General features: G+C 46.8%; 1 protein-coding gene across 2 annotated transcripts in view; it reads left to right on the top strand.

Moving 5' to 3' along the window:
* The window catches only part of LOC138285070 (uncharacterized), a 211,864-nt gene that overhangs the window by 139,344 nt on the left and 58,308 nt on the right, over positions 1-14,212 (top strand). The window contains exon 2 of one of the 2 annotated variants that reach the window (XM_069224557.1): positions 10,789-10,869. The exons of the other annotated variant lie outside the window; for it this stretch is intronic. Coding sequence (XP_069080658.1) covers positions 10,789-10,869 — 81 coding nt within the window. The remainder of the gene's footprint in view (positions 1-10,788; positions 10,870-14,212) is intronic. 2 annotated transcript variants of the gene reach the window in all.

Raw genomic sequence — 14,212 nt, 5'->3', positions numbered from 1 at the left:
TCCTTGGGACACAAGTAGCATTAATGAGCCTGATTTAAGATGTCTATTAGGTCGATACCACCTTATTTTTCCTGCCAACCCGGTAGCCTTTGTGCTGTACAAGGACGTGTGGGCAATACACAAAGCCTTAAAAGTCACACTTTCCTTCACTGGGAGACAGAAGACTTCCCTTAGAGCATTTGATGCTGAGGAGTGTGTGGGAAGGGCAGGGTCTGGTAAGGGGCTGCAGGTCACAGCACACAGCCTGCACTAAGTAGCGAGGCACTGCAAGAGGCCACCAGATCGGTCAAATTGAAGTCAGGCGACTCAGCATAGACAGTGTGAGAGATGGTACCAGCTGGCAGAGGGCAGGATGACACAGCTTATGAGGAGTATAGCGTGGTTAAACACCAGCAGGCAGCACAGTGCTTTCCTCATAAAGTGATGCACTGGGAGAGGATTTTCTAAGAGGAACCTTTCAGGTAAGTACAGAGTAAAATGTGAAACCTGTCCAAGGAGACTGCATGGCTGGTTACAGTGGCTGGGGAGGATGTTTTAGGTAAGGAACATGCATTGGTTGGAGGAGAACAGAAAGTGAAGAGGAATTAAAAAAGGCTAAAATTCTGTTGAAGTTAAAAATAAACTTCCTTACCTGCGGGTATCAAAAGCTTTTTGGTGCCGATTTAATAATGGAGAACGAAATTTGTAGATGCCTCAAGAGTCTATCGTAATTCTGGCAAAATACGAGTCCAGAGAGGAGGAATGAAAACTGGTGAGAAGCCGAAAGGATGAGTCATGGGACTCGGCGGCAAAGCCGGAACAGTAAGGAGCCTTCAAAGAATGTCTACCGACGATGGGAGCAGGAGGGGGTGGCTAACAAGAGGCCAACAAGGCAGGGAGCAGCAGTCCCTGTAGCATGTCTCTGTGACTTTGTGGAACGCCGCTGGTAGACGTTGGAGGTGCTGCATTGTTCCTCAAATGGCCAGATTGGAGAAGGCCATTTGAGGAACAGCAAGCAGACTAGGGAATCATTGTCGCCCCCCCCCTTTGCCAACAACATGATAAGGGAGTACGGAGCTCTAAAAAAAGACGAGCAGCAGCACGGAGAGCTAATATATCTCCACCAGCTCCCAGCCACTGCAAGCTGCATGGCCTGCCTTAACTTCAGTGTTATGAGGAAGCTGTTCATCTCCTTCCGCGTTCAGTGTAGTTGAAGAATACTTAACGGCAGACAGCACAGAAAACTGCTTCAATCCACCCGGAACCAGCAAGGCAGGAAAGAAAGAACCCAGGAGCCAGAAGTGCCAGACATTTCAGAGACAGTGGGTCAGGTTGCCAAGGCAGGTAACCATGAAGGGTGCTCAGAAATGGCACCAAAAACCCACTTGTTACTTGGAGGATGCGGTGGTCAGATGTCGAGGCAGCCAGCAATGGCGAGGAGGCTGGCAACCAGGGTAGAATAAGAAGGACCTGGAGTTGCCCTGGACAAGGTCTTGAGGAAACTGTTGGTCACAGCCAAGGAGTAGGTGACCAGTTTGGGCCATGAGTGGGTGAGCCAGCAGGTGTTAAATGGGGCGGTGTGGTGCACCTTGGGGGGGAGCAGACTAAAATAAAAAATAAACTTACCTGAACGCCGTGCTCTGCCGCTGCTCCTCTGTCTCCTCAGCATGCTGCAGGCACAGGCTCCCAGCCTGCCCTGCGGCCAATCCTGAAGCTGCTCAGAGCAGTGTCAAGATTGGCTGGGAGCACCCAGCCATGGTGGTACCAGGCAGACTGGGAGCCTGTGCAGGCTCTCTCCAGCCCAGCGTCCCCAGCCCAGCAACTGGGTTGCTGGGCTGGAGAGAGCCCTGTGCGCAAGTGTGTTTGGCCAACCTGAGATGGCCGACCAAATACACAAGCGCTCTGAGGGTGAGTGCTGAGCACACCCCCTCACACTTGTCACCCCCGTGGCCCCGCCCCTTTCCAAGGAAATGATAAAAACACAGTTTATTATTGTTTCCTTGCAGAGGTTTTGGTGCTGCTGCTGCTGGCGGGGGTGGTGATACTCCTCTGCCCTCATGGAGGAGCTGCCCCTGCTGGGCATACCTGAGGTGACTGAATGCAACTGGCCTACTAAGAGGCAAAGGTTCACCAGATACAGTGCTGGGGGCAGCCAAAACGGTGGCCCCCAATAGAAATGGAGCAAGCAAACTGGGAAACAACAAACCAATGCAAAATGGCAACTGGGCCAAGTCCAGGGGCATGCAGCCTTGATGGCAATGCCAGAAGATGAGTGGGTAAAGCAAAGACGAAAGCATGAAGAAAGAGGCAGGCAACCAGGGGATGGCTCTCGTAGCTTGCATGGTGGTAGCCATAGTATTCAGTGCAGGTAGAGGCAAGGAGCTCCCTGTGATGAACAGTAAACCTCAGGTGCCAGACAATGCAGGGGTTAGGGTGTGCCAGGGAGGGAGCACACAGCAGAATGGGGTTTGTGTGAGCACTGGGGGCATTGCAAACTATGGTATGGAAGTAGGCATCCTCAATTTAATGCAACCGGGTGGGCAGGGTCTCAGTGCACGCTCGAAGAGGCCGAAGTCTGGCAGACTGGGTCACAAAGTAATTGTCTATGGTAAGAAATACCGGGGACATGGGAGCCATTAGCCTTGGGGCTACAGGCAGCGTTCCAACCACAGTGCATAGGCATGCCATGTTGACCTTGGCAAAGGGCTAGGAGGCACTGCACACCTGTTCTGCAATCAGTTTGAGTGGCCTATGAATGGGGCCTGGCAGGACCAGGGTACGCCGGGAGGGCAGCCACCAAGGGGAACAAGCATTGCTAGCAGGCAAGTATGCAGGGTTCAGTACCCCCCAGTGGTAAAAGAACTGCAGAAGCCTTAACCAGACAAAGTCAAGAGGCAGAGACTGGACAAGGTAGCAAGTGTAGACGGGGTGGCTGTTGGTAAATCCAATGAGCCAGTGAAGCTGGTCCAGGGAATCAGGCTAGTGATGCAGACTCTACTAAGACCTAGGTAGTTGGGGTACCACCCAGGACAGGTAACAGAGCCTGCTAGCAAATACAATAAGCCTTTGCAAGAGGACCCTCCCATTATAGCACTGGAAACAGGCTTGGCCAGTCTCATTCCCTTTGCAGTTAAGTAAAGGATTTGGTGCAAGGAATTCATTGACTTATTTTTCCTGTTGGAAGTGAGCCAAACAGACACACAACAAGAAGGATGAGGATAAAAATGACAAATGCAACCCTAGGGTGGAAAGTTCTATTGAAAACTGGTTGCAAGCCTTTAGGACTTTGGCATGTCTTTGTGGAACAATGGAAAAATTCCCACAGAGCACGGCTGCACGCTTTCTCTATGAACAGAAAGTGGACGATGCACAGCAAAAGTACCAGGGGGGAAGCATGGCTCCGCTATGACGAGGGATTTTAGGGAGAAGATGCAGACCAGTCAGTGATAGAGTGGGACTATTAGAACATAGTGGGTTTCACCAATCATGTGGTGGCAGTCAGGGAAGGTGTGAGCACACAGGAGCACCTTTTTCGTACATCAGGTTCCAGATGGAAGTATGATGGGTACTCACAGAGCGGCAAGAGTAAAGCATATTCAGGGCGAATGTTTGGAAAGGACCGCACAATGATATGCTGGAAATACATCAAAGATGATTGTAAATGAGGACAGTCATTGCAAGTTTTGGCATGCATGCTTCAATTGTGGGGTGTTGTACCCATCAGTTGACTGTAAAAAGGCCAAAGTAACAATTGACGAAAGAACAATGCCAAAAACCAGCGTTCTAACAGAGCCGGCCAGGACAGGGGAGGATCTTTAGCCTGTCAATGTGCTCCGCCACTTCTATTCAGTGAGAGTGCTAACCCGGTTGCTAAACATGTATCATAAACAGGAGTAAGGGCACTTGTTAGCCCAAGGGTTTTCCTAAGGCTTCATCATTCCATACGAGGAGCCCAAAGTTAATCATCATAGTCACAATCTTAAATTGGTGCGGGAAAATGTTGAGGTGGTCAAACAGAAAGTTGCAAAGGAGCTTCGGCTGGGTAGAATAGTAGGTAATTTCCCAACACCCCCAATTGACAATTTTGTGGTCCCCCCTTGGGCGTGGTTCTCAAAACAGAAGAAGGGCAACTCCTTTCATCCATAATTTTTCATACCCCATGGGTTGTCAGTCAATCTCTGGCTAGATCAAAAAACATTCTCAGTGTCTAACACCACACTGGAGATGCAAGTGATGTGCTGAGGACAACCTGAAAGGGGGCCTTGTTAGCAAAGACAGACATCAAATCCGCATTCCTCTTCTTGCCAGTACACCCCGACAGGTACCACTTACTGGGGTTTCAGCTCAACAATGCATTCTATTATGACAAATGCCTGCCCAGGGGATGCAGTATATCCTGCGCTTATTTTGAAACCTTTAGCAGTTTTTTGGAGTGTTGAGTTGGGGAAAAGACACCAGCTGGCAGGGTGCCTACATTATTTAGATGATTTCCTATTCATCTGGAAACCAGTTACATCTCAATGCAGAGGCCTGATGAATCATTTCATTGATCTGGCAAAGAAGCTAGGAGTTTCCTTGGCACATGACAAGATGGAAGATCCGGCCACCCGCCTGACCTTCTTAGATATGGAACTAGATATGGTGAAAGGCACCTGCAGGCAATTGAAACTCTACTCACAAAAAACAAAGCAACACTCTGGGTGTTTCAACAGCTGCTGGGCAAAAATACCTTCACCAGCAGAGTGATCCAGTGGGTAGAACTTTTGCTAGGCACCTGGCCTGCTCGAACAAATGCCTCACAAAAAGCTCCACAGGATCAAGCTTATGAAGGGAGTGAAGGAGGATTTGCAGCATGTGCCACCTACTTAGCAAACTTCAGTGGCACCCTTATATGGAAGGGATGATGGGTCACAGCCAGCCAATTGAGACTGTTCACGGATGCCGCCGGGGGAAGGTTTCAGTGCCATCTAAGGTTAAGCCTAGTCTGCAGCACACTGGCCTGCATCTTGGCAGATAAAGCTAATCACAAAACTAAATTATGCTGCTTTCTCCATCTGGGAGGATAGGCTTGCTAACAGGCAGATTACATTATGGTCTGACAACCATGTGGACACACCTGGGGACCGCACGCTGCCCGACAGTACTATGCTTACTGCACCACCTGGTCAGTTGCCAATTGAGATCTAACATAGCCATTACAGATAGGCATATTTCAGGCTGATAATTTGGCTCCTGACAATCTGTCTTGTTTTCAGTGAAGGGGATTCAGGGAGCTGGCCCTGCAAGCAGGAAAGAGCATGACACCCATCCCTGCATGGCTATGGAGCATGGTAGACCTTACCTAACTGCACTCATGGACAATGCGCTAGCCCCCAAGACTGCACAAAATATTGTAAGTGTTGGGCGGTATTCCAAAGAGTAACCAAGATGCGGGGTCAATAAGGTGTATTAAATGGCAATGTCAAGAAGTTCATCCACTGAGCCATCACAAGCAGGAAAGCAAGGCATTCGCAGATAGTCATTTTAGCGGTGTAAACCTACTTTGGGAAACTGGCTACAGGAAGGAACCCTGCGGGCTCCTTTTACCTTCGGATGGCCATGAAAAGATGGGGGTGAATGAAACCCAGCCATGATGTCCGGAGGCAGCCCATTGATTTAAACAAACCTTCGATTCCTGCTCTGCGAGCTACCCAGTATATGTACCTGGGGGCAAGAGGTTGTGCTGTTCAGTGTAGCATTAGCACTCACCTTTTTCTGTACCTACAGGGTTGGTGAACTGGTGGCCCCCTACAGAACTGACCCAGGAAAGGCATGTATTCGGCATTTAGACATCTACGTGGGCAAAGGCCATATGGTCATAAAAAACTGCCAGTCAAAGACAGACCAGGAGGTAAAGGGTACATACACACACTTAGACTGCCTGGAGGATGGGGAGTGCTGCCCAATGTACCTGACACGGGAATACATAAGGCATAGGTACACTGGGGTCATTCTCTGTTTGTGCGTGAGTATGGCTCATGCCTCATCTGGTTCCAATTCACAGCAGTGCTCAAGATGCCTTTAAGGAGAGTGGATATCAAAACACAAGATGCACAGTTTCAAAGAATAACGCTCCACACTACCTACAAGGCAGGAGCCCTGAGATCTCAGCAAGCATGTATTAGCTAGGGACAAGGGCCCTCACTCACCATCTGGTGAAAGGCTTCATCATTGGGCCATGCCTTCTGTGAGGCTGGTGCTGCAATGCCTGACTGGCCCTTCAAGAGCCTTTTTTACAGGAGATCTTTTTGGACAAAGGAAAGTGTATTAAAATTGATTAAGGGTGCCACAAAGTATAATCTTTATTCTAACCTGATACCCTGTCAAGATTAAAAAGAGGAAGAAATATATAATGATCAGGTGCCCTCAAAACAGTATTTGATGTGTGCCTAACACCTCAACCCTTGGTGTCTGCATAGAGGGATCTTGTATGGGTACTTCCTACTCTACAGAACCCTGAAACCTGGTCAACATGTTTCTCACTCAAACAGTCTTGAAGATCTAGTGGTGATCCGTCAGGACCTTAAAAAAACTACTAACGCTCACTAAGAGAGTGACAGTACTCACTGCCAAATTGAAAGAAACCACATTCCTTACTATGGTACTGCAACAAAAGCAGGGACCCTCCTAGATTCAGGCAATCGGGGCCCTTGGGAATAACATGGGCGCAAATTATCATCAATACACTAGTACTTCGTAGGAATACTGTAATCATAATACACTATATTCAGGGAGACTGATGCACTGGATCATATAACGCTCCTACAGTTGGCCCTTTTCCTCTTTTTGTGTTTAAGGACAGTAGGCCTACCCCCCACAAGGACTTTGGGTCACTCTTTTTGCCTCGGCATAGCCACGATGGTAGCAGCGCTCGGGCTTGGTGAACAGCATATAAAGCGTATTGGGTGTTGGGCTGCAGGAGCCTTTAAGGGTTACACCAGCCCTGCGGTTCTCTGAGCAATGTTTTTTTCACGACAGGGCTACCTGGAGGCAGGCGTCAGTTCTGGATCCTGGGCCGCTGCTACATCAAGAGAACACAGCAGTGGGCAGCAGCACAGAAGAACTACAAGAGGATTTGGTTATGAAACATGTCAATGACATGGTTGGGAAGACCAGGTATGAAATGGGCCCAGCTGCTACCCACCATCCAGAACGCGTTACAGCAGATGGAGAGACCTGATGCTGTCTTGATCCATCTAGGGGAAAATGACTCAGCATGCCATTAGAGAAAGAGGTTGTTGGGGGCAATGACGGCAGACCTCATGACAGTTGCAAGACTGGTCCGCCTGGCTGAAATCCTATGGTCTAAAGTTATAGCCTGATTCGAGTGGAGAGGGGTGTTCAATCATAAGCTTGTAGAGAGGTCTAGGAGGAAACTGAACATCTCCCTGTCCAAAGAGTGTAAAGCCAACAAATGGGGGTTTGTTAGGCACAGGCTCACTAATCTTAAAATCCCGGGGAACTATGTGGCCGACGTGGGTATGGGGATGGACATGTTCTTGCTTAACATGGTGGGGCGCTAGAACAGCTAGGTTTTTATTCGGTTGGCAGCACAGAGGAAAGAAAGGGGGAGCTGCTATCGGTCAGGGAACCACTGAGAGAGTGGCAGAGATGGCATGCAAAAAAATATCAGCTAATAAAAACATAATAACCCGCGAAGAAGAGCTGTTCAAACAGTGTCCTTGGGATGCCTAACGCCAGGTGTACTGGTAGCAGGTGAATGGCCAGCAAAGGGTCAGCACCAGGTGGACATGGCACTTGCAGCCCAGGCAAGGCCTGAGGGAAGCCTACACAGAACTTCGGAAGCAAGGGAAGCCTAGAAGCTGCAAACGCTTGCCATCTTGAAAGGGACCTCTAACCAGGGCTCTGCGTGAAAGTGCTGTCAGGACTTAGGGTTTGAATCAAGGATTAGAGGACTGAATGCTAAAATTATGACAGTCACAGGTTGAAATGTACATGATGCATGGAACATACAAATGACCATTAATTCATTATAAGTATGATCTGTGATGTTATGTTGATGTTAATTTACTGCAGCTGTCTACAACCCTCAGGTGTCCCTCCTTATTACTCATGGAGTGGTCAGGGGGAAGGTGCCAGTATAGAGCCAGAAGGACACTGGGTTGTCGCTAGCCCATCTAGTAGGGGTTCAGTGACAATTGAAAACCGGACACCAGCTTCCTTGATTTTTGAACGAGGTAATTGTGACTGGTATCCTGAGCAATGTATTGCTCTATTTAATTATAGGATGTCATGTGGAAAGCACAGTTAGACTTTGTGGGTATGGCGTGGTTAAGGTACAATGAACAGTGTAAGGCACAGCTGCTTGTGAATTATGAAAAGCAGTGTGGGAAGGTGGATAATGAATTGTAGCTGCAATGGACGGCCTCACTAGCAGGCACCAGCTGATCATACAACAAGTGGTTTGCCGATGCAATATTGGGCCATTATAGGATGTCTCAACAATTTGTAGTGGGAGAGCTGGCACAGGATTTAAGATGGACCATTGTATGAGAAAAAATTTCAGCTTCTATCACAATTGTGCCAAGCGTGGGGGACACCACCCAGTTCTAAAATGTTTTGGGCAGAATGGTTTCAGGTTGCAAGTTCAGCTGCCTACCCGGAGAAGAACAACCACCGCAATCAAGATAATGGAGTTGTGTTAATTTTTAGCAGTGTATCCAGACAGAGAAACTGCAGAAACATTAGTGTGTAGGTTTCAAGAAATGTTTGTTAGTGGTATCAAAAGCTGGGGTAAGAAGGTGGGCAGAGAACTTCAAGTCTGCAGAAAGAGATGGCGGAGGTAAATTAGCTGGCCCTTTAGAGCACTGGCTGCTAGCAAATGTAACTGAATAAACTTTGGGAGCTGTACCCAAAAGGAGTGAAGGCAGGTTTTTCCTTATTCTTCATCTGCCAGAGGTTACATCCGTCCACTACATTAGTACGGATGATGCAATATGTAACATGATAGATTTTGGTGTTCCTGTTGTGTTGGCAAAGCATGATTTCAAATTGACATTTTCTTTGTTGCTGGTTTACCAAAATGTTATTTTATATATGTTATGGTCATTTCTAGAGTGCAAGTTCACTACAGTTTCATAGCATAAATAGCCAAACAATAATATAGGACCATGACTGCAAAAGGGTGAAGAGATATGTTTTTCATACTTCCCTAAAACGACTCGAGGAATATTACCTTTGCAGATCCAAGGAGAGATATTTCCAAGTTTTTGCAGCTGCATTACAGAAAGAACACTCCACAAAAGTAATGGTCTTGGCTTTAGGTAATATAAGTTGATACTATCTAGTAGGTAACGGAAGTCAGAATAATATGTACCTATGATAATGTCCTCTACCAGATTGTGAATCCATCCCACCTTAATTTTCTCTTCCCACCCTCTCCAATTTATCAAAATCTCTGCAACAGGACCATTGTTCCTGCTTAACCAGTTTTCCGTTAACGACGCTCTGTCTGCATCCGGAATGTACTAGGGCTTGTTTGGATATATTGTTTACAGTCAGGCTGGTCATATATCTAGGAGTTGTACCTGCTGCCCACAAGACCCTCCCTTTAGTCAGACCTATCTCCATGGGTTCAGCTCTTGGATGTTTATGGGGACAATTCCTTGGTATGTGACCCCACCCTGCACAATTATAACACTGTGGGGTTGAAAGGGCTTCCTTAACCGGAAAGCATAGGGCTGTGGTTTTGTCTGTGGGAAACCCATTAGGACTTTTCATGAGTGGGGAAGGATGTGAGGTCTTTGTAACTGATGGTCGACTTCCTCCCATGTCGCCTCGGAAGTCCGATGCTCTATGATAGGCACAGACTTGCTCGATCGCAGAAGGAATGGTAACATCAGAATGTTGCCTTATCCAATTTCTTGTGGCTGCGGGCAAAGCATCTAAATATTATTCTAATAGAATTGCCTGTACGAGTTTCTCTTTGGTACATTCAGTGGGGTTAAACCATTTACATCCCTCATCTTGTACTCTAAAAAACAGAGCTCGGGGATTCTCCTATGGATTTCATCTGGTCCGAAGAAAGCGAAGTGGAAAGCTCTCCTTATCTAGTCCCAACCTTTCTAATATCACTTTTTTATATCGCTATACGGAGTCACTCCCCCTGGCTTGCATCTTGGTAGGCCGGTTGTAAAGTACCGGTCAATAGAGGTGCAATATACAGGCCCCACCGTTCCTGTGGCCAATTGGCGGATGTGGCGACCATCTCGTAATTAGTAAAAAAAGAATCCGGGGCCTCTCCTTCCTGATATCTTTGTAAGACTGACCTAGGTACTGTGGGGTGTACTTGAGTAGTGTCAATTGTCTCAGTGAGTTTCTTTAGGGCCATTTCATGAACCAACTGATTACTGATGATTATAGTGGTTTGGTTCTTCAATGCATTCTGCAGAGCGTCTCTATCAGAGCAAGCTTCCTTAACCTGCTCTTCCCCTAAAAGCTGTATGTGTCTCTGTCCTTCGGCCAACTGGGCTATCATGTCCGCAAGGGTTGGTTTTACCTCCATGGCTCTTTCCTGTATATAGTACATCTTGATATCACTTCTGACACCACTGTCACAGGAAAGGTACCGCTCCAGGGAGGCCTTTAGTACATCTATTCGATGTACAAAAAGGGGTTTACACTAGGAAGTGTATGAACAGATTGATTTATTTCCCAAAAGAGTTTTAGTTATTTCTTGGAGTCTTCTATGAGGATAGGTTTTGTTTTTCCATATCTCGATTTTCGGGCTTTCTCTCTTTGTTTCCACAGGTCACCCAGGCTTCGCCGTTCGTCCACTTTCACGTAGACAGTGAGAGAAGGGGAGAAAACAAGACAAGAAGCCTCTATCAGGTAACTGTTCCTTTAGTTTTTAGTATCACCTTCTATTTTATTAGTATGCCATTTGTGCACTAAGATTAGTTGTGATAATAGTGAAAAGGAGGGGGGAGATAAGAAGACACTCCATCTGTGTGTCACTTGAGGAGAAATAGTGCTACCCAAGAGCTAAAAGAACCATGTCCCTTTTTCTTGCATCTCCGCAATTGCGCCGCTTTTTAACGCAAAAACGGCGCAAACTTACAAAATACCATTGGGGCATATGTATACTCTGTTTGAGCCGGATTTGCGTCGTTTTTTTTTACGCACATTCGGCGCAAACACTGCCCCATATTTAAACTTTGACGTCCGACGCAGCATGTGCGCCATTTTTTAGAAGGGGGAACCAGCCTTGCGTTAATGATATGCAAGGTAGGCGTTCCCTTCTGAAAAATGACTCCCAGGCCTGTGCGCCATATTTAAACTCCCGTGCAAAAATGACGCACAGGAGTGGGCGGGTCAAAAAAAATGACGTCCAGCCGCGTTTGCGTAATTTTTTAACGCCTGCTCAGGGCAGGCGTTAAGGGACCTGTGGGATCGGAAGGAGCCCAGAGGTGCCCTCCCATGCCCCCAGGGACACCCCCTGTCATCCTTGCCCACCCCAGGAGGACGCCCAAGGATGGAGGGACCCACCCCAGGGACATTAAGGTAAGTGCAGGTAAGTATATTTTTCCGTAATTTTTTTGTGGCATAGGGGGGCCTGATTTGTGCCCCCCTACATGCCACTATGCCCAATGACCATGCCCAGGGGACATAAGTCCCCTGGGCATGGCCATTGGGCAAGGGGGCATGACTCCTGTCTGTGCTAAGACAGGAGTCATTTCAATGGGGGTTGGGAGTAAAAAAAAATGGCGCAAATCGGGTTGAGGCAGATTTTTTGCCTCAGACCGACTTGCCCCATTTTTTGACGCCCAAGCTCCATTTTCCCCTACGCCGGCGCTGCCTGGTGTGAGTCATTTTTTTGCGCCGGCTAACGTCATTCAATAAATAAGGCGCCCGCATGGTGATTTGGAATGGCGTTAGCCGGCGTTAAATTTTTTGGCGCACAACTGCGTTGGCGCAGTTGTGCGTCAAAAAGTATAAATATGGCCCCATTATATTTTGTAACTGTGCGCCGTTTTTGCGTCAAAAAGCGGCGCAATTGCGGCGCTAAAAAAGTATAAATACGGTTACTGTTTTTATTTAAATGTTTGTTTCTTTTCTTTTCTTTCTCCCGTGTTAAGTTTGTTTTTAATGACAGAACAAAATACAGAAACAAAAAATTACCAGTGCTCTAAAAATAAAGGTGCTCTTACCTTTGCTTTTTCTACGAGGGATTTGCCTTGTTGTAAATCCTTACGGGTGATCTCCGGTGTGCCCAGCCCTCCTTCCCACTCGCTCCTGACCTTCCCCGCCAACGTTGCGAATAGGCCGCATAAGCGGTTCTGTACCTGCAAGAGCCACATCCCTCTGGGGACGTGGCTGGTTTTTCCATTCTACCCTTTCTCTGCAGCTGGGTCCCGGCTTCCTGCTGATCCTCTGCGATCCCTGCTCGTCTTCTTCCTCGCTTCCTTGTTCTCCAGTCCTCCTGTCTTCCGTCCGCGTCCCACATCTGACTTTTCCATCCACCGCTGTGTCGCGCTTCTGCCGGCTTTGTCCTCGTAGTTCCCGGGATTTCCGATGACATCAGAACGTTCCGTTGTGCTCACTAGTATTACATTCTTGTGAGTCCCCCTGGGGAACTCAGAGATTGGCCCGGCCCTGTCAACTCCTGTGCCCTGGCACAGCTACAGTAAATGAAACACAGCTCAGAATCAATCAATCAATCAATCACGATATTTATAAAGCACGCTATGTACCCGTCAGGGTTTCGAGGCGCTGGGGGGTAAGGGGGGGGGGTGGAGGTGTGCTGCAGTTAGCGGTCGAAGAGCCAGGTTTTGAGGAGTCTCCTGAAGGTGAGACGAAGGTCAGACGAAACAATACATGAACTAAAAATGACAAAAAAGAGGTACCAAAACATAATAACAGGCAAAAAGTGCCAATTTTTAATCTTCAATGGGAATTAATTAAAACTGCTATAATGGGAAGGAATACCAAACTCTTTTGGCAGTTAGTTAATTCCGAACCTACTGTTTTCCCTTGTGTCTGAGAAGCCCAGATAAATGAGTCTCAATGGGTGGGCTACCTATTCAAATTATATTAAGGTCCCTCAGTGTCTACTGACCTTATATTAGGGTCCAAATCTATAGTTCCATTGCTGTTAACAGTGACTCAAGAAACAAAGGTTGTGACATGTATAATAAAAAAACGAAACCCTCCTAGCAACAGCATTAAGAGAAATCTTCTGTGGTGGACTAACTTACTTAGCCTATTTTTTTTAGGTGGGTCTCAAATACCAGCAATATTTCTGAGTCTTGGAGAGGGCCTATTGTTGAGCAAATCCATAAGAAGGGTATGAGATCTGATCCTGCAAACTTCTGCCTGATTTCCCTTTTAGGTACTACCTCGAAAATCTATGCTAAAATCCTACTACTTCATCTCGGAAGCTGGGATTTTGAACCAGGCAACATTCCGAGAGAGAAGGGGCCCTTTAGGGAAAACCCCTCCACAATGGACTACTATCTGGCCCTTTGGGCTACAGCAGGGCAGACAGTTCTCTCAGTCGAAAAGCTATGTTGCTGCTTTGTCAATTTTAAAGCTATTTTGACCTGATTGAATAGTCCCTTAGATTGCTTGGCATTCGCACAGAGGCTCCATTCACCAAAGTGGGTTTAAGTTGATCTAAATTGGAATGGAACTGTTAACGCGTCCCTTTCTAGATAATTTATTCACTCTGGGACTTGTTTTAGGCCAATTAATCTTTTGACCCTGATTAAAGACACCTTAGGACGAGATAACTGAACAACATGTCAATCAATATGTCAATAACGTCATTAATATTCACCAGAACAAGACAATTCAGGTTAATCAATGAAATTAATACCTCTCAGTCATGAATAACCACACCGGTTTAGTACGATTTTATGATGTTTATTCCCTATTGATTACAATTCTACTAGTAAGTTTACTAGTCTCAAAACCATGAAACACATCAGCATTGTCATAATGTGGCAACTCTAATAAGATTTCATCAAAGCAAAAATCACAATCATTAGAACATAGCACGACGTCAACATGGATTAAACCCAGCAGAGTATTATTAGCACGTTATTCAACAAAGCATAGATTCAGTCATTTGTCTATTTGCGTCTGTTTAGTGAACTCCTTAACTAACCTCGAATTAGCATTGACATGTTGGGCTCCATGCAAAACAATTTGGTAACATCAATTTGGAAAACAT

Source organism: Pleurodeles waltl, chromosome 3_1 (assembly GCF_031143425.1).
Source record: "Pleurodeles waltl isolate 20211129_DDA chromosome 3_1, aPleWal1.hap1.20221129, whole genome shotgun sequence".
In the NCBI taxonomy this organism is placed as follows: domain Eukaryota; kingdom Metazoa; phylum Chordata; class Amphibia; order Caudata; family Salamandridae; genus Pleurodeles; species Pleurodeles waltl.
Note: the sequence above shows the minus strand (reverse complement) of the source record. Positions and strands in the feature narration are given on the sequence as shown.